The 19,467-nt window shown below is 41.1% G+C and overlaps 1 protein-coding gene and 1 pseudogene across 1 annotated transcript in view; both read right to left on the minus strand.

Annotated features, from left to right (window-relative positions):
• Positions 1 to 1,119: 1,119 nt before the first annotated feature.
• On the minus strand, positions 1,120 to 1,538 carry LOC113888443 (annotated as a pseudogene).
• A 5,392-nt stretch (positions 1,539 to 6,930) lies between these two features.
• The window catches only part of LOC113888444 (multidrug resistance-associated protein 4-like), a 55,783-nt gene continuing 43,246 nt past the window's right edge, over positions 6,931 to 19,467 (minus strand). Inside the window, exons 10-11 of the mRNA XM_027535573.1 lie at positions 11,955 to 12,089; positions 6,931 to 7,481 (exon numbers count right to left, since the gene is read on the minus strand). Of these exons, the coding sequence (XP_027391374.1) occupies positions 7,461 to 7,481; positions 11,955 to 12,089 (156 nt within the window). The 3' untranslated portion in view covers positions 6,931 to 7,460. The remainder of the gene's footprint in view (positions 7,482 to 11,954; positions 12,090 to 19,467) is intronic.

The following is a 19,467-nucleotide window of genomic DNA, read 5'->3' on the forward strand; positions in this document are numbered from 1 at the left end:
TTCAAATGTGTAGCCAAGTTTATAAACCCCTGGCCTTGGCCAACTGAGGATATAAAGAACTCTACCTGGATGAGGAAGCATAGTAAACAGTGAGTCTGCAGGAGCCAGGAGTGTATTTTTTCTGTGTACACAGGGTAGTTGGGGGGTGGGGGTCTGTGACCTCTTTTGGCCCACTCTGAGGCCTTCCTGGCCCCTCATTGCACAGCCTTTCCACGCTTCACCCTGATGCCTGGATTCTCCTGCGCCCTGGTGGCGATTTTCAGTATGATACAGTTGTCTCAGGAGATTTCATACAGCCCCATCTTAGTTCATCACACAAACCTATGAGCAGGATTCCCAAGGTGTGGCTTGCTGGGAGGGAAATCCTGAGAACTATACAGGATGAGCAGCTCAGCAGTAACTTCAGGAGTTGCTCCTGCGCAGGGAGTTCAGGGAGCTCCAGGCGACTGGCCAAGCACGGGTGTGGCTTCCTGTCCTGGGATCTGAAGTGTGTGTGTGTGTGTGTGTGTGCTCAGTCATGACGACTCTTTGGACCCCATGGACAGAGGATGGGATTTCCCAGGAAAGAATACTGGAGTGGGTTGCCATTTCCTCCTCCAGGGGATCTTCCCGACCCAGGGATTGAACCTGATTTCTTGGGTGTCCCTCCTGCACTGGCAGGTGGATTCCTTACCATAGTGCCCCCTAGGGGCTCGAGGGACCTGATCTTAACGTCAGTGACAGGTAATTCCCAGGCTCAGTGATAAAGAATCTGCCTGCCATGCAGGAGACACAGGAGCCACAAGATGATACCTGGGTTGGGAAGAAGCCCTGGGGAGGAAACGGCAACCGTCTCCAGTATTGTAATCTTGCCTGGAAATCTCATGAACAGAGGAGCCTGATGGGCTACAGTCATAGGGGCACAAAATTGGACATGATTGAACACAGGCAGTGATAAGTGCCTATAATATCGAGCATCAAGAAGTGCAGAGGTGTAATGTAATAAGCGTCCCATAAACAGCCGCTGCACCTTGTTTTGCTCCATGTGACAAGCATGTGTTTTTACTTAACTATCATATCATGTTTAATTTTTTTTTGGTATATGGAAATTTATTATATCATTCTCCTCATCATCAAAATTTATGATCTTGGTCTTTCCTTCTTGCTTTTGTAGAAGACAAAAAAGACACTGGCTACTTTGACATCCTTAAATTGGACTCCAGGAATGTCACCAACAGCATGACCTTTGGAACCAAATCCACAACCAGAACTTCATCATTTTCCTCAATAAATTTCAAGCAACCATCACTGGGTACAAAAGCCTGTGATTTTTTGCCATTCTTGGTGAACTGAACCCTGACACATTTCCTGATGGCAGAATTTGGCTGTTTGGCTTCAACCCCTATTTTTTCGAGCACAATCTCTTGGCATGAGAAGTGCATCATCAAAAGGGTTGGCCTTGAGGGCTGTGCCCAAATGGGCTTTCTTACACTGTTTCCATGCCGCTTCTGGGCTCGTCGGTGGCTACAGAGCTTCCTGGCAAAAGCACACTTGCTCATCCTACCAGCATTGTGGGCCTGAACGAAAGACCATCATGTTTAATTTTAACACAAACTCAGAGGGTACTAGGATGTTAGGACCCCCATCTTACAAGAGCTTAAGGACCTTGCTAGAGGTCATAAGACTACTGACAGATGCGGCACCTGAGCCCCGGTGGAACCGCACAGTCTGTCCCCGCTCCACCTGTGTCCCATGGGACCAGGAGGTCTCCCTGCCCAAAGACCTGCTCAGCGGCTTCAGCCTGACTCCCTGGGTGGGTCCGTGTGGTCCCTCCAGGCGCCTGCAGCCCCTTTGCTCCTATAGCCCCTGACTCAGGTCCTTCCTTCTGCAGGGCAGCCCCCGAGACTCCACGGTTGGCAGGAGGACACCTTGCCCCATTCTAGCAGCTTCTCCCTGTGGCCAACTCCCAGAGGTGGGGTCAGGCCAGGTTGTGAGGAGAATCATGAGAGAAGCAGGAAGTGTGAGCTTGTGGTCAGCACCTTCCTCTGACCTGGGACCTCCCTCTCTTCTGACACTTCCCCACACTCAGGGCAGCTCCACTCCATGCCCCACCTTTCTCCATTACAAGTGCTCCTGTAGCTCTGCTGTGGATCAGAGTCACCAGGGGAAGGGGTCAGAATGCAGAGTCCTAGGCTCCAGCCCCAAAGGTCTGATCCAACATCCCAGTGGATTGGGATGCAGGGGGTCCTCTGAGAACATTCTGAGAAGCATTTAACAGACCTGCCACTCACATCTGTGGGCCCTGGGTCAAGAGTATAATGAAGCCCATCCTTTATGTTTAAATATTTAAAAGTTATAAATCAAGCTAACCCACTGTCAAATACACCCTCATAACCACATGGCAGGCAGGCTGGGGTTCCTGGACCCTGGAGTTTGGAGCTAGAAGGCAGGACAGCAGAGAGAGGGGCTGACCCAGCCCCCAGCCCTCCCCTGTTCTTCCCACCTCTGGCTCTGATCTTCTCTGTGCCCTGAGGAATCTGCTGCTCAATTCAAGCAAGAGCACCTCCAGCCTCAAGTCAAGCTCAGGCCACCCTCTTCTGCCCCATAAACAGCTGAATCTTGACCACCTGTCGGGCTGGAAGATGGGCCCCAGGAGGGAGGCTGCACTGGTGCTGGGAACAGGGTCCAGGTACTCACAGCACCGCCTGGAGTGGGCGGGGCTCCAGGTGGCCACATGCCCTGGTCCTCTCTGGCTGTCTGCACCTGGGGGAGGGTGCAAACGCAGGATGACCTGAGCAGGGCCTCTAAACCAGCGCTTCCCAACCTGTACTGTGAGCAGGACTCACCTGGGTTCTAGAGATTCTGAGTCAGTAGGTCTGGGATAGAGACAAGATTTTATGTTCTAACAGCCTCACAGGCCAGCCAATGTTGCTGGTCCACAGGATGCACTTAGAACAGCAGAGCCGCAGGGCAGGGTGGGCAGAGTTTTTCCTGTAAAGGACCAGGAAGTCCGTTTCCAGGATTTGTGGGCCTTATGGTTTCTGCTCAGAAAATATCTACTTCTGCTTCATTGACTATGCTAAAGCCTTTGACTGTGTAGATCACAACAAACTGGAAAACTTAAAGAGATGGGAGTACCAGACCACCTTACCTGTCTCCTGAGAAACCTGTATGCAGGTCAAGAAGCAACAGTTAGAACCGGACATGGAACAACTGCCTGGGTCAAAATTGGTAAAGGAGTATGACAAGGCTGTATATTGTCACCCTGCTTATTAAACCTACATGGAAAGATGCATGTATATGTATAACTGAATCACTGCTGTACAGCAGACATTATTAACACAACAGTGTAAGCAACCATACTTATGTATATTTTTAAAGAAACAAGAAAAAAAAAGCCAAGGTGTCAGTAGGTTCACTATTAATATTTACTCTAGTGACTTGCTTAGCCTGGTGTTTGTCTGATTTTTCCACTTTAAAAATATAATTCTTCCCTAAAGAATTAATCTGAGAAGATATTTTGAGTCCATGAAAATGCTGTGTCTCTTCCAACCCCTAAACACTCAACATATGTTCAGTCAATGATGAATTTTGTCTGAATTATTTATGACAATGGCTCCCATATGGTACTTTTCTTCTATCAATCTGTCTGCATTTGTGAGTTGCCTTCCTACAGTAAAAAAATAAATTCCCTTAGTCCTATTTTATGTCTTATTGGAATAAGTATAAACTCATGGATTTTTAAAAATTTTTATTGTTGCCAAATGTAGGGTTTAAAAATCCTTCAATCTACTGTTTATTGTTATTTACTTACAAAAGTTCTAATGTGATATAAACTCCATCTCAGAGACTCATTTTTTTGTCTAGGTAGTCTGCAAAATGTAATTTAAAAACTGTTTTTCACATAATGTCCTCCAGAATTAAATGTGATTAACTATTGGATCAAACACTGGTTTGGAATACACAAAGCCTCCACCTATCAGGTGGATAATTTGTGAGCATTGTTGCTGAGTGAAAGAGTGAAGTTAGTCAGAACCCTCCAATGTAAACTCCATGTAGAACATTCTTAGTGTGTCTAAGTCTTAACCTTGTTCTTCTTAAAATATCACACAATCCCAATTTGATTATGGCAGGTCACATGGTTCTGGTGTATGGATGAAGGTCTCTTAGGGCTGGGGCATGTTATTCCTTCTAGTAATGTTATTTTTTAGGTCTAAACTCAAATAATATGTATTTCTCCAGTTTTCAACATACTGCTGGTTTAGTCCTGAAAAAAAAAAAAAATCCTTAGAACATTAGGTTTAAAAAACAAAACTCAGTTAATCCATATTCTGTTTTAAAATTAGAATTAATAATGTATATATGAAACCTTGATTTAAAAAAACCTGTTGTGTTTCTAGATACCCCTCTTTAACACCAGGACATGCTGCTGATTCAAGAATAGGATCTATATAAATACATGCACAGAATTATTTTTAGACTAAAGCTACATGGCCGAAGGGTGTCATAGTCCAGTTTTGTCAAAGATGGTGCCAGTTTATTTCCCTGGCACTCGGCTGGTTACTGCTTTCTTTCACTCTCAAGTGTCCCACTCTGGACAGTACATTCTTCGGATACCCCACACTGCTGGTGAGAGCAGAGAAAGACCTAACAGGTAGATCAGTGTGACTGACTCCACAACCAGGGCTTTCTGTTATCCCCAGGCTACTTCTTAGAATTCCAAAATTATAAGTTGAAAATGAAGGTTTGTTCTCAGTCATCATTTTACGCATTCAGAAAACATTTACTGAGCACCCCCTATGTAACAGATACTGTGCTGAAAGATATAATTAAAAAGTGAATAGGGCACAGTTCCAAGTCTTTTTCTCACTTAGTTTAGTGAGAAAACAAACCATATGAATACTCATAGTCAGGGCAGGCTACATAGTTTACATAACCTGTGTAAAATGGAAAGAACAGGCCCCTTGTTTAAGAATCACCGCACTGATGACAATAGGACACTAACCAAGTACGGTTCAGTTTAACAAACGAGAGGCGCTCAGGGTCCTACAGAAAGACGAGTTACCTAGGATGATGACTGGTCTTAAGGTGACTTCCTAGAAGAGGTGACGACTGAGCTGACCCTAGAAGATGAGATTTCTCCCCTTCATGGACCTTCTCCTCTATTTTTAAACCAGAGGGTATTGAGGAGAATCACTAACTCATCATTTTGACTTACACATCAGTCATCAAGAGTTTCCCCCACAGGACATCTTCATCACCTACCTTAGAGCTGTGACAGAGGATGTGGCAGGACATGGAGACACATGTGCTGTTTCAGACCTCCCTTCAAGGACTCATTGCCTGGCTGCTGGGGGTGCTGACAGTGGGCAACCTTCAGCCACCAGGTTGCATGCAATAATCCTTCCAGGTGGATATATAAAGACCGGCCATTGAATGTGTCAGGACAACCCTGAAGGGCCATCTTCACTCCCGATGCCCCATGGGATCAGCTAAGGTCATCCAGCCAGTGACCCAGCTTGATCTTTCCTTCTGCCCTATCCCGATTCTTCCCTCCTGATTCCATGGTGTTGATTCCAAGGGCAGCCCTGATAAACATCCCAGCACTAAACTCAATCTGAGTCTAATTCCAGAGAACCAGCCTGCAACATGTATCAGAAAATGTTCCAGTACTTAGGGAGGATTTTTATTTGAAAATTACTGGTTACACATGTACTTATAACATTTTAAAACCCCTAAATAAATATAATATGGTGGAAATAAGGACTTTTTGTGTGAATATCATTACTTTTGGTTTAAAATCCGTAACCTAATGTTGTCTGGCCAAAATGAAATTAAGCTATATATTAATAACAAAAGAAAACTATTATGTTGAAACACATGAAAGTGCCATTTTATACAAAGGCTGAATGTTAGCAGTTCCACATGTTCAATCTAATAGAAAAAATCCATTGGCATTTGAAATTTATAGAACATTATACTTATAAATAACTCATGGGTAAAAGATATAGTTAATGAATTAAATTAGGAATTGGAAAATACATAATACTTTGGCTGTTGATTGGTGTAAGTATCAAAACTTGTAGGCTGTAGCTAAAGTGGATCTCAGAAAAAATGTCAGTTTTATATAACTTAGGTTAGAAAAATAATGAATGTTATTAATCTGTTTGCAATTTGAGAATTTAGAGAAAAAAATCTCAAAAAGGAAAAGTTGAAAGAAAGAATGATATGATGAACTAGAAAGAAAAACAGAGCATCAATCCAGCAAAAAGTTGATTCTTTGAAAAAAGGAAAAAGTTATACAAGATTACTCATAAAAAAGAGAAGGTTCAAAGAAAATTAAGAGGCCAAAAGAACACAGAGATGCTGCAGAGATTAAACATGTAAGATATTGTGAATAAATTTGTGTCAATCAAGCTCAAAAAGCACGAGAAACAGATCCACTTTTAGAAAAAATGAAACTTATCAAATGACCCTGCAGAAATAACACATTGAATAGGAAGAATATAATTATTGAAAGTTAACCAGAGAATGAAGGCTAACAACACTGTGAGTGTGATTAATGCCACCAAATTGTGTGATTAAAAATGGTTATATGGTATTATGTTATATATATTTTACCACAATTTTTTTAATGTAAAAAATAAAATCTTCTATCTAGAAGACAGTCTAGAACATGTCTGTCCTTCATTAGCAAATCCCCTGGAAGGGTTCCTACTTTGATAAAGAATATTTTCTCTTCCTTCTATTTTAGAGGGCTTCCCCAGTGGTTCAGTGGTAAAGAATCTGCCTGCAATGCAGGGGACGAATGTACAATATTGTCCTTCTGTATTTTAACCATATGTTTTTTGGAGGGTGACACCTCTCTCTCCTATAATGTTACTTAAACTACATTACTGTATGTTTTTCCTATTACTTTTCTCTGTCGTATTTTAACCAGAGGTCTTGAGTGGAAAATGGATAGTAGTTCTGTTAAAGGAAGTGGTGATACAAAATGGCATCATCACACAGTCTTCAAGAATCCCTAATATAATTAGAAAGTAATATGTAATTCTGGGAACAGAAAAAAAAAAAGCTGTGAGAACTTCGTCTCAAATGTTAGAAAATGAGTTTGGCTCCAGAATCTCTCAAGACACAAAACCAGCTCTTACTGGTGGCCTGCACCTCTGATTTGGATAAAAAAGAAAATAGTATTACATATAAATAAGCATAAGAAATCCTTTTGCAAGAGCTTGAACTCACTGAGTGAAGCTGGAGAAAAAATTATAGATTAATATTTGTAATATGTAAATATCTGTTGCTGGTGTAAAAAAAGTATAATATAATTTATGCAGGGCAGAAACCTATTGGAAAATGCCTTTGGAATAGACATGAACTCATGGTAGAAGCACAGAGTCAACTTAGAAATTGTGAAGGCTGATGGTTGTCCACTTGTCATTCATAATATTCATTACCACATGGTCACTGTGAGTGATATCTGGTTATTTTCTTTCAGAGTGCACCTGAGGGGGAAAAAAGACAAAAAACACATATTTATGAGTTTTAAAACTCCTTCTTCTAAGGCAACACATTCTTAGGTCCACTGCTTCACGTGAAGCAAATCTTATCACTACTAGAGGCACAATAGGAAAACCAGGGTGTATTTATTCAATGGAGGAAGTAGCCCCATTAAAACCTTCATTGGGGCGGACTTAATGCCAAACAACCCATAGATACACATGAGTTCTGATCATTCTGATTCACAGATATGCTTTATCACTAGAGTAAATTGACAAGTAAAATCATTTTACTGACTCAAAGCCTGGAGAGAAATTAAAAACAAGGTGACAAAGAGGCTGGGAAATCTATTAATACTCTCTGCCCAAGGGTTTCTCATTTTCACGCATAAAATGAGCACAACAAATTTGGATGTTAGTATCAGGCTGTATTCCCTGTATTTTATAAACTCTTATTGACAAGCATTGAAAATAAGGAGTACAAAATGGAGAAAGCATAATACTACGTTCTTGCCTGGAGAATCCCACGGACAAAGGAGCCTGGTGGGCTACAGTCCATGGGGTCACAAAGAGTCGGACACGACTGAGAGACTAATACACACACACATGTAGTCATTAAAAAGAATGAGATAACCATATGCATTGATATAATCTGAGATACAACACTGAGTGAAAAAATAAAGGATAGCTATCATTTGTGCTTAGAAACAGGAATTTTCTTCCTGATACACAGAACATCTCAACAGAACAGTCAACAGTGGTGCTGGGGCTCCACCTTGGGGGGAGCTGTGTGATGACAGGAGTGGAGAGTGATTTATCTTTAGTTCATAAATTTTAAAAAAGTTTTTAATTTTGTAGCATTAGATAAGCCATGTGTTTTAAAATATATTATTATAAATACATTTTAATTGTTTAGAGCAGTGGTCCCCAACCTTTTTGGCACCAGGGACCCAGTTTCTGGAAGACACTTTTTCCACAGACAGGGCGAGAAAGAGGAGATTCAGGTGTAAAGTGAGCAATGGGGGCAGCAGCTGAAGTTTGCTCCTTTGCACACCACTCACCTCCTGCCATATGGCCCAGTCCCTAACAGCCCACGGACCATAACAGTCTAGCCCAGGAGTTGGGGACCCCTGATTTAGAGTCTCTAAAGCTACTTAAACTATGGGTGTATTTTTTATTACTGGAAGGCAAGTCTTCTGTCTACACCCTTTTAAAAATTGATCCGACTTTTATACTGTAAAACACTTTATATTTCAATGCCCTTAAGCATCTGCTCTCTCATCTGATCCCTGTAATGAGTGTTAAGAAGCCGGCAGGGCTGTAATCCCTGCTCCACACACAGCTGAGGACCTGAGGCTTAGAGATCTTGGAGGACACAAGGCCACGTGGATGCTAAGTGCCTCTTCCATCTATTCAAATGGGTCCAGGCTCCAGAGCTCAGATATGAGGATTTTATAACTTCTGGCTCTATTAGGTGATTTCATGAATAGACAAAATGACATCTCTGTTGTACACTGGGAACAAAGAAATTTCAAAAAACTTCAACCTGGCCTGCTTCATCACAGAACAGAGTAGATGACAGGCATTCATTCTTTGAGCTGAATTGTGTCCCCTCCAATTTTACATGTTGAAGTCCTAAACACCACCGTAGCTCAGAATGTGACTGTTTGGAGACAGTATCTTTAAAGAGGCAATAAAACTAAAATGAAGTCATACAGGTGGGTCCTAATCTAACAGACTGGAGTTCTTATAAGAAGAGGAAATCAGGACACAGGCAACAGAGGGAAGTCCATGTGAGACACTGAGAGAAGACGGCATCTCCAAGCCAAGGAGAGAGACCCGAGAGGAAACCAACCCTACTGACGTCTTGACCTCAGACTTCCAGCCATAGGGCTGTGAGGAAATACGCTTCTGTTGTTTGAGTCACCTGCTCTGTGGTCTTTGTATGGCAGCCCTACCAGACTAATGCCCCCTTCAGCTTTATGAATCCAAAAGGTATTTTTTCTACTATTTCATGGATCAGGGTCAATCAGACAGTGATCAGTTCACCTGAACTATTTGTTCAAGAAAATGTGATGTGGAAGCACCTTCTCCCAGATGTTGGGTTTCCTCTCAAAAGAATGAATTCTGTTCTATTAGAGTGAGAACCTTGTGACTTAGGCTAATCAACCCATTGTTACAGCTCTGAACAAGGCATTGATATCTGATGCTTGCAAATTCAAAAAACTGATAGTCTGACAGCTTATCCTCCTAAGAGGATGTAAAGTATGCAGAAGTAATATCAAAATGGGATGAGAATCAAGAACTGCATTTCTTTCTGTAGAGGTGACCTGAGCCAGTGGCAGGACTGAAATCTAAGAGTGAGGTTTGTTCACCCTGTGAACTTGAGTGACCGCCTCCACCTTGGGTACCATGTGAAAGGAGCAGTGTTCTCAGACTTGGCACAGAACACAGAACCTAGGTCTGTACTCAGCCTCCCCAGTGATTCCCCCTCTGTGCTCCCTGGACCAGCTCTGTGACCTTGGGTAAGCCCTGGACCAATCTCTTCATCCATGACTTGCAATAAAAAAGGGCAGTCATGAGGATTATGTGAAATCATACATGCAAGAACTGTGTAAAATAAATTATAAAAAAAACTACACAAATATAACTTACCATTAATATTGTTAGAGTAGGGGCAGGATTACTAGACTAGGAATCACAAGATTTCTAATTCTATGACCTATGTCTGCTTCTGTATGTATCTTATGTGACACTTGACTTAAAACATATACTTAAAGAACAGATTTCTAATTCTGTGTCTGCTGCAAACTAGCTTAACACCAATTATACACACAGGACCACATTCCTTCTGAGGACTTAGTTTCCTCACCTATAAAATGAGGATGTTGAACCCTATTATCTTATCTGGCATATCTAAAATTCTGAGATCAATTTCTCATCACTCAGTGACTTGATCATACATAAGGATAATATAGTTTTTTAAATGAACACTTTGACACATAAGTGTCATCACACATCTCTTTGATGTATAATGCCTAAGATCAAAAGAACAAAAGGGTTTTAAGAGTCCTTGCTGCTTTGTGACTTGGTTATATGGGAAATCACTAATGATTATCAGGTCTCAGGAGGGAAACTCTGACTCGGAGACACTCTAGATGAAAGCACTCTGTGAATTTTAGGCACAAGAAATATAGAGTTTCATGTTCAGCTTCTCAACATTTGCATACAATATAGTACTTACAAAAAGCTATCTCTTTCCTACCCTATGAACAGTGGAAGGTACTGGTGTGCATTTCCTCATTTATAAGCAGGACTGAGATGAAACAGTGACAGAGGAATTTAGGCCACATTTTAGATACATTTTTCATACAGAAATACTGTTAGATACTGGGGCATGTTTTCTTTAACAGATATTTTAAATATTACACAAGTAGTTTTATTCTAATTACAAGTAAAAATTTGGGAAATGCAGAAAAATATGAAGAAGGTAAAATGCATCCATAATTTAATACCCAGAGATAAATTTTCAATGGGGAAGCCTTACCACATACAGTCTGAAGCCTCATCCCACCCAAAACCATGCATCTCAAACAGCAAGAGCACCACATCTTCCCATCAATGTCAACCCCACCTTACTCCAGAATGAATTACAGGTGGCTGCATGACAGTGGCTAAGTCCTTAAACTAGACCTCAGTTGTCACATCTGTCCAAGATACTATCACCTGACATTTGTTAGAAAGACACCACGTGACTGAATGTCACTCATCGAGGACCTTCCTCACACCATGTACAGTGCTTAGTGCTCTCACCCACCTCATCTTCAAGCACCATTCAGAGTACAGTGTTAAGGTATTGTGAATTCCTGATTTATCCTGATGGCAACATACCTTCTTCTGGAAGTTACAGGGAGCATGGGCAGGGAGGGGGTAATTGAATAAAATTCTAAATGACAAAGAATTAGGGATTAAGTGACATAACATGTAGGAGTTTTCTTTACAGGTTAGAAACAGAAGCAACTTATACCTTTTCCTGGTAAATCTTCCCAGCCTCAAAATATTCCAGAATTTTTTTCCATAAACTCTCAAATTTCATGGATGTTCCTGGAAAGCACTTGCATCACAAATGTGCTGAGAACCAATCAGAATGAAACATAAAGGGTCTGCAAAATGAAAGTGTTCTGTGCTCTAAGGGAAACTGAACCTAGGGTCCATGTGTGTGGTGAGTCCTATCTGAAATCTGTCTGTTAGGCACAGGCGCACGTGCACAGAAGCACACATTCATCCTAAACCCCACCCCCACCACTGCTGCAGATTCTCAGCAGACCTGCTTTCAACTGCCACATGTTGTTAAGACCCAGTCATGAAGCTTAGTTTCTGGAGGTTCAGGATTGAAAAGGGCACAGAGATCCTGGGTGGATATTCTGAAGACTGAACCTGGAGAGAAACTGTAATTACAACACCCTGCAGCAGGCTCACCTGTTTTGCCATTTCAGTGAGGGCAGAGGCCTCTGCCTTGCCCAGTTTTTGCACCATCTTGTAAAACAGGCTATCTGTATTTTGCAGCAAATCATATGGCCGAGTATATTCTTTCTGTCTCCCTGAATCCAAAACCTGTTAATCAGCAGAAAGAAACCAATTAACACCAGTGTTTCACAGTAACATATTGTGTGTGTGTGTGTATGTGTGTGTGTGTGCGTTAAGTCACTTCAGTTGTGTCAGACTCTTTGCAACCCTATAGACTGTAGCCCATCAAGTTCCTCTGTCAATGGGATTCTCCAGGCAAGAATACTGAGTGGATTTCCATTTCACCTCCAAGGGATCTTTCCGATCCAGGGTTTGAACCCATGTTTCTTATGAGTCTCCTGCAATGACACATGGGTTCTTTACCATGAGCACCAAATGTTTCACAGTAATATTAAACTTGGACAATATAGAAACAGGCAGGAAAGGGAGAATAGGGAGAATCTATTTGGGTGGTAGGTCTGGCTGGTGTTTAAATGGTTTGATTCCCCTGTTTTACTAGGCAAACAAAGGCCTAACCTGATCTTTTATTATTATAAGGTTATAGGAAAGGAAGAAAATAGAAGTTTTATAGTATGATTACTGACACTCAGCAGTATGTAGCATCTTATATTCTGTCCAGGGCATTTGGGGCTATTATTATTAGTTAATGCTTTTAGCTCTCAGACTCTGAGTTTTGAGGGATATTTATATAGATACACAGAGTTGGAAAATAGCTTGATTCAAGAAAATGGAAGTCAATTTATCTAAAAAGCAGGTTGATGTCAGACAAACCAGATGGCAGGGCCCTGACAGCAAATTGTCAAATTGGTTTGACAGAATCTGAGCAGTATTTGGGAAAAAAGAAGATGCTTCTTGAATTTCTTTATGGTTCTTGGTTACTGTCAGCTGCTAAGAGGGGCAGAATCCTTTATCTGAGAGGTTAAGATGTTTCTTGAAGTTGGCTGTGGTTGTAGTTTATTATTCTGAGAGTATAAGACTGGCAAAAGAAGCTGCTATATAACAGCTTTAGTAGAATTGCTCTGCAAAAAAAAAAACAAAAAAACAAAAAAAAAAAACCTCTAGAAATCCAATTTTCTCCTTGGATAAGATCAAAGAAGCAATTAAGAAATTGAGCTTGTAATTCTAGTGATCATGGACCACACAGCACATGCAGGCAGCCCAATCTGAACTGTCTAGGACCTGAACCTGTTTTCACAAATTATCTTTCACTGCTCCTTTTTATTTCTTTCTAAATTCTTTCCTTACACCCTTTTTATTGCCCATTAATACATCTGCCAGTTTTCCCGGGTAGCTCAGATGGTAAGAATCCACCAGCAATGCAGGAGACCCTGATGCAATTCCTGGGTGGGGAAGTTCCCGTGGAGAAGGGATAGTCTACCCACTCCAGTGTTCTTGGGCTTCCCTGGTGGCTCAGACAGTAAAGAATCCACCTGCAATGCAGGAGACCTGGGTTCGATCCCTGGGTTGGGAGGACCGGTGGAGGACAGCATGGCAACCCACTCCAGTATTCTTGCCTGGAGAATCCTATGGACAGAGGAGCCTGGCCGGCTACAGGCCATGGGGTCACAGAGAGTCAGACACAGACACGACTGAGCGACTAAGCGCAATAGGTCTGCTAATTGGAAATTGAAAGAAAGAGGAAGGAGCTCAATTCTCACTTTCAACTAATTAGTGACTTTGGTTAATGATTTTTTGGGGGGAGGGGAGGGAGTGTCTGAAACAATTTGCTCAAGTGATATAACTATAAAAACTGTTCTGATGTTAAGTAGTGCTTCTTCATTTAGAGTAAATGTATCTTAAGAGAGTATGCTGAAACTCTAAACAAGACATAGGTTGTTTTTCCACATCTAGGTATTACAGTTAATTCCATTCTTTGTATTTAATTAGAAATATTTATTAAATCTCATAAAGTCCATTTTCCTGTTAATCTTTTGTTCACTTCTGTGGGTAATTGCTAAGGGCAACTCTCTCAAAAGAGCCCAAGAATAATAGAATCTGTCACCTTCACATAATAATTTATATCTTCTGCAACTTGGCCAATTCAGATGCTCTTAATGTACAATTTTACTTAAGTATAACATGACAGAACATAACTACTCATTCTGATGTCAAGGAAGAAAAAGTACAATTTTAAAACACAGGTCTCCAAACGCCTATGGTCAACTAATCTATGAAAGAGCAGTCAAGAGTATACAATGGAGAAGACAATCTCATTGACAAATAGTACTGGGAAAGCAGGACACCTACATGGAAATAAATGAAATTAGAACACACTAATTTTTTTGTATATATACAACCATACAAAATAATCCATATACAAAATAAACTCAAAGTGGTTTAAAGACCTAATACAAGACTGGATATTATAAAACTAGAGGAAAACACAGACAGAATACTCTTTGACATGAATCACAACGTTTTATTAGATCAGTCTCGCAAAGCAAAAGAAAAAAGCAAAAGTAAACAATGGGACCTAATCAAACTTAAAAGCTTTTGAACAGCAAAGAATACCACCAACAAAATGAAAAGACATCCCCAAATGAATGGGATAAAACCAAATGTAACCGACAGGGGTTTAATATCTAAAATACACAAACAACTCATATAACTCAATATCAAAAAACCGACCAAAAAATGGACAGAAGACCTAAATAGACATTTCTCCAAAGAACACATACAGAAAACAAACAAGCACATGAAAAGATGCTCCGCATCACTATTTATCAGAGAAATGTTAATCAAAATCATAATTTGGTATCACTCACAGGAGTCAGAATGGCCATCATGAAAGAGTCTACACATAACAAATGCTGGAGAGGGTGTGGACAAAAGGATACACCTCCTACACTATTGGTGGAAATATAACCTCGTTCAGCCACGATGGAAAACAGTATGGAAATTTCTGAAAAAAATGGAAAATAGAGCTACCATATGATCTAACAATCTCAGTACTGGATATGTATCTATAAATGACAAAACCCTAATTCAAAAATACACATACAACAATGTTCATAGCAGCAGTACTTAAAATAGCCAAAATATGGAAACAAGCTAAGTGCCCATCAACACATGATTAGTTTAAGAAAATGTGATACCACACACACACACACACTTATGCACAATGGAATATTACTCAGACCATAGGAAATGATGAAATATTGCCATCCGCACCAACATGGGTAAACCTAGAGAATCACACTAAGTGAAGTAAATCAGACAGAGAAAGACAAATATGATATCATTTGTATGTGCAACCTAAAAACTAATACAAACAAACCTACATATAAAACAGAAATAGACTCACAGAAATGTAAAACAAACTCAGTTACCAAAGATGAAAGGAGAGGGCATATAAATTAAGACTATGGGAGCAATAGATACAAACTACCATAAACAAAACAGATAAACAAAATCAGTTCAGTCGCTCAGACATGTCCAACTCTTTGCAACCCCATGAACCACAGCACGCCAGGCCTCCCTGTCCATCGCCAACTCCCGGAGTTTATTCAAACTCATATCAATTGAGTCGGTGATGCCATCCAACCATCTCATCCTCTGCAGTGCCTTTCTTCTCCTGCCCTCAATCTTTCCCAGCATTAGGGTCTTTTCAAATGAGTCAGCTGTTCACATCAGGTGGCCAAAGTACTGGAGTTTCAGCTTCAACATCAGTCCTTCCAACTAACACCCAGGACTGATCTTCTTTAGGATGGACTGGTTGGATCTCCTTGCTGTCCAAGGGACTCTCAAGAGTCTTCTGCAACACCACAGTTCAAAAGCATCAATTTGTTGGCACTCAGCTTTCCTTATAGTCCAAATCTCACATCCATACGTGACTACTGGAAAACCATAGCTCTGACTAGACAGATGTTTGTTGGCAAAATAATGTCTCTGCTTTTTACTATGTTGTCTAGGTTGGTCATAACTTTCCTTCCAAGGAGTAAGCATCTTTTAATTTCATGGCTGCAATCACCATCTGCAGTGATTTTGGAGCCCAGAAAATAAAGACTGACACTGTTTCCCCATCTATTTGCCATGAAGTGATGGGACCGGATGCCATGATCTCAGTTTTCTGGATGTTGAGCTTTAAGTCAACTTTTTTACTCTCCTCTTTCACTTTCATCAAGAGGCTCTTTACTTCTTCTTCACTTTCTGCCATAAGGGTGGTGTCATCTGCATATCTGAGGTTATTGATATTTCTCCCGGCAATCTTGATTCCAGCTTCTGCTTCTTCCAGCCCAGAGTTTCTCATGATGTACTCTGCATATAAACTAAATAAGCATGTTGACAATATACAGCCTTGACATACTGCTTTTCCTATTTGGAACCAGCCTGTTGTTCCATGTCCAATCTAACTGTTGCTTCCTGACCTGCATATAGGTTTCTCAAGAGGCAGGTCAGGTGGTCTGGTATGCCCATCTCTATCAGAATTTCCCACAGTCTCTTGTGATCCACACAGTCAAAGGCCTTGGCATAGTCAATAAGGCAGAAATAGATGTTTTTCTGGAGCTCTCTTGCTTTTTTGATGATCCAGCAGATGTTGGCAATTTGATCTCTGGTTCCTATACCTTTTGTAAAACCAACTTGAACATCTGGAAGTTCACAGTTCACGTATTGCTGAAGCCTGGCTTGGAGAATTTTAAGAATTACTTTACTAGCGTGTGAGATGAATGCAATTGTGTGGTAGTTTGAGCATTCTTTGCATTGCCTTTCTTTGGGATTGGAAAGAAAACTGATTTTTTCCAGTCCTGTGCCACTGCTGAGTTTTCCAAATTTGCTGGCATATTGACTGCAGCACTTTCACAGCATCATCTTTCAGGATTTGAAATAGCTCAATTTGAATTCCATCACCTCCACTAGCTTTGTTTGTAGTGATGCTTCCTAAGCCCACTTGACTTCACATTCCAGAATGTCTGGCTCTAGGTAAGAGATCACACCATTGTGATTATCTGGGTTGTGAAGATCTGTTTTGTACAGTTCTTCTGTGTATTCTTGCCACCTCTTCTTAATAGCTTCTGCTTCTGTTAGGTCCATACCATGTCTGTCCTTTATTGAGCCCATCTTTGCATGAAATATTCCCATGCTATCTCTAATTTACTCAAAGAGATCTCTAGTCTTTCCCATCCTATTGCTTTCCTCTATTTTTTTTCATTGATCACTAAGGAAAGCTTTCATATCTCTCCTTGCTCTTCTTTGGAACTCTGCATTCATATAGGTGTATCTTTCCTTTTCTCCTTTGCTTTTCACTTCCCTTCTTTTCACAGATATTTGTAAGGCTTCCTCAGACAGCCATTTTGCTTTTTTTGCATTTCTTTTTCTTGGGGATGGTCTTGATTCCTGTCTCCTATACAATCAGTCCTGTGGCCACTGCTGAGTATAACACAGGTAACTATATCCAATATCCTGTAATTATCTATAATGGAAAATATTCTGAAAAAATATATACATATTTTGGTGAATCATTTTGCTATACATCTGAAACTAACAAAATATTGTAAATCAACTATATTTCATGCTTACACAGAGAAGGCAATGGCACCCCACTCCAGTACTCTTGCCTGGAAAATCCCATGGATGGAGGAGCCTGGTAGGCGGCAGTCCATGGGGTCGCTAAGAGTCGGACACGACTGAGTGACTTCACTTTCACTTTTCACTTTCATGCATTGGAGAAGGAAATGGCAACCCACTCCAGTGTTCTTGCCTGGAGAATCCCAGGGACGGGGGAGCCTGGTGGCTGCCGTCTATGGGGTCACACAGAGTCGGACGTGACTGAAGTGACTTAGCATAGCATAGCATAGCATAGCATAGCATCATGCTTACAAACAGGAGTAACACACAGCCAAAACACATTTGAGGAACACTTAAGTAAATTTTCATTAATTTCTGAATTGATTCTGCAAACATTTATTGCAAATTTAAGTGCAATGATGGCACTTTGCTAGATGCTGTGGAAGATGAAATCACATATAAGCCACAGACCCTGCCCCTAGGGAGCCTGTATTGAGAGGAGAGAGAGAGAAGAAAATTTCAAGTGTCTATCATGCAGGGAAAAAAGCACAAGAAGGGTTTAGTAACAGAAGACATGACTTCTGGTCAGAGGTTCTGAGGATGAGCTTCAAGGAGGAGAGAGGGCAATGAACTAGACCTTGAAGAAAGGACAGGCATGAGCATTCAGAAACAGGGGTAGGTGGAGAGTGGTCTTTCCAGACACATGGACTATTATGGGCCAAGTGTTCTGGAGATGAGCCTGGCAGCTCCTTAAGGACAGAGTTATGTAGTTTTCCTTGTTTGCTGTTGCATCTCAGGGCCCTGGCATTGTACAAGATGAGTTACGGGCACACAGTACATGCCGGTTGAAAGTTCAATACAAATGAAACAAAATTCAGTGTGTGACTGGGTGAGCGGCCAATGGTGTGATCTGTGAAGACTACAGGGTGAAATCAAGGGGAGGATGAGTCCAGCTGGCATGGCAACAGGTAAGGCAGGGGATACAGGGATTACAGGATGAGGGATGTGGACCTGGAGGACCACATGCCTCAGGTTGATGGCTGTGGACAAGATGGAGAGTGAGAGGGGAAATGAGGGAGGGACAAACCAGGGCTCAGGATGGAGGCTTCAAACTCATTTATGTCAAATACTGGAAAAGATACAGAAGAAAATAGAGAGAGAGGAGGGGGAGTTGAGAGGAACAGGAGTGCAGTGCAGCCACAGATATTCCAGGGACCTGTCCTACACATAAAGATTAAATGGAGCCACTGCAAGATAATCCAATTAGTTTTCATTGGCAGGATGCCATCACTGATAATGGAGTGGCTGCAGAGAGAGGTGGAGGCAGGAGAGGCTGGAAGAAAAGCCTAGTAAGAAAAGATGCCAGGAAGAGTTTTCACTACGGTGACAAACATTAAAGGGAGATCCCATTAGGGACAAATAGAGTGGGGAGGTGAAGATCTGAGTATTAGACCTCTGATTTTGGCTGCTAGGTGACACAGGGACAGTTGTTCAGCCTTGGAAGTTGGGTCCCTCATAAAATGGGTTCTTGTGATTTTCTCAGTGACTAGACACTCAAAATTTTTTCTTAGGTCCTGAAATAATAAATCATTCTTCTTACCCATGGAATGATGAATGCTGGGTCATGGTCACTTCCGTAATTGCTCTCCCAAATCTGCTGCTTTTGCATGTAAGCACCCCCTTCATATGCACGTAAGCACCTCCTTCATAAGGTATTTCTTCTCCCTAATTGTGCTCTCTACTTCCATATTAGTTATTTTTCCTCTAAAAACTTGAATGCAAGCTCTTGGCATGTTTTTGAAGGAGATTTCTCTTCTGAAATGTTCTAACTGTATCCTTGTAGATGCTTATGAAAGAAAAATTCCATGAAGGTAAAAAACAGAATTTAAGTAAAGCTCTAGTTAGGTTTGAGCTGTTTTTTTTTTTTGTTTGTTTGTTTGTTTTTCAGGTGGGTATATTA

Source organism: Bos indicus x Bos taurus, unplaced genomic scaffold (assembly GCF_003369695.1).
Source record: "Bos indicus x Bos taurus breed Angus x Brahman F1 hybrid unplaced genomic scaffold, Bos_hybrid_MaternalHap_v2.0 SuperScaffold_100136, whole genome shotgun sequence".
Taxonomy (NCBI): Eukaryota; Metazoa; Chordata; class Mammalia; order Artiodactyla; family Bovidae; genus Bos; species Bos indicus x Bos taurus.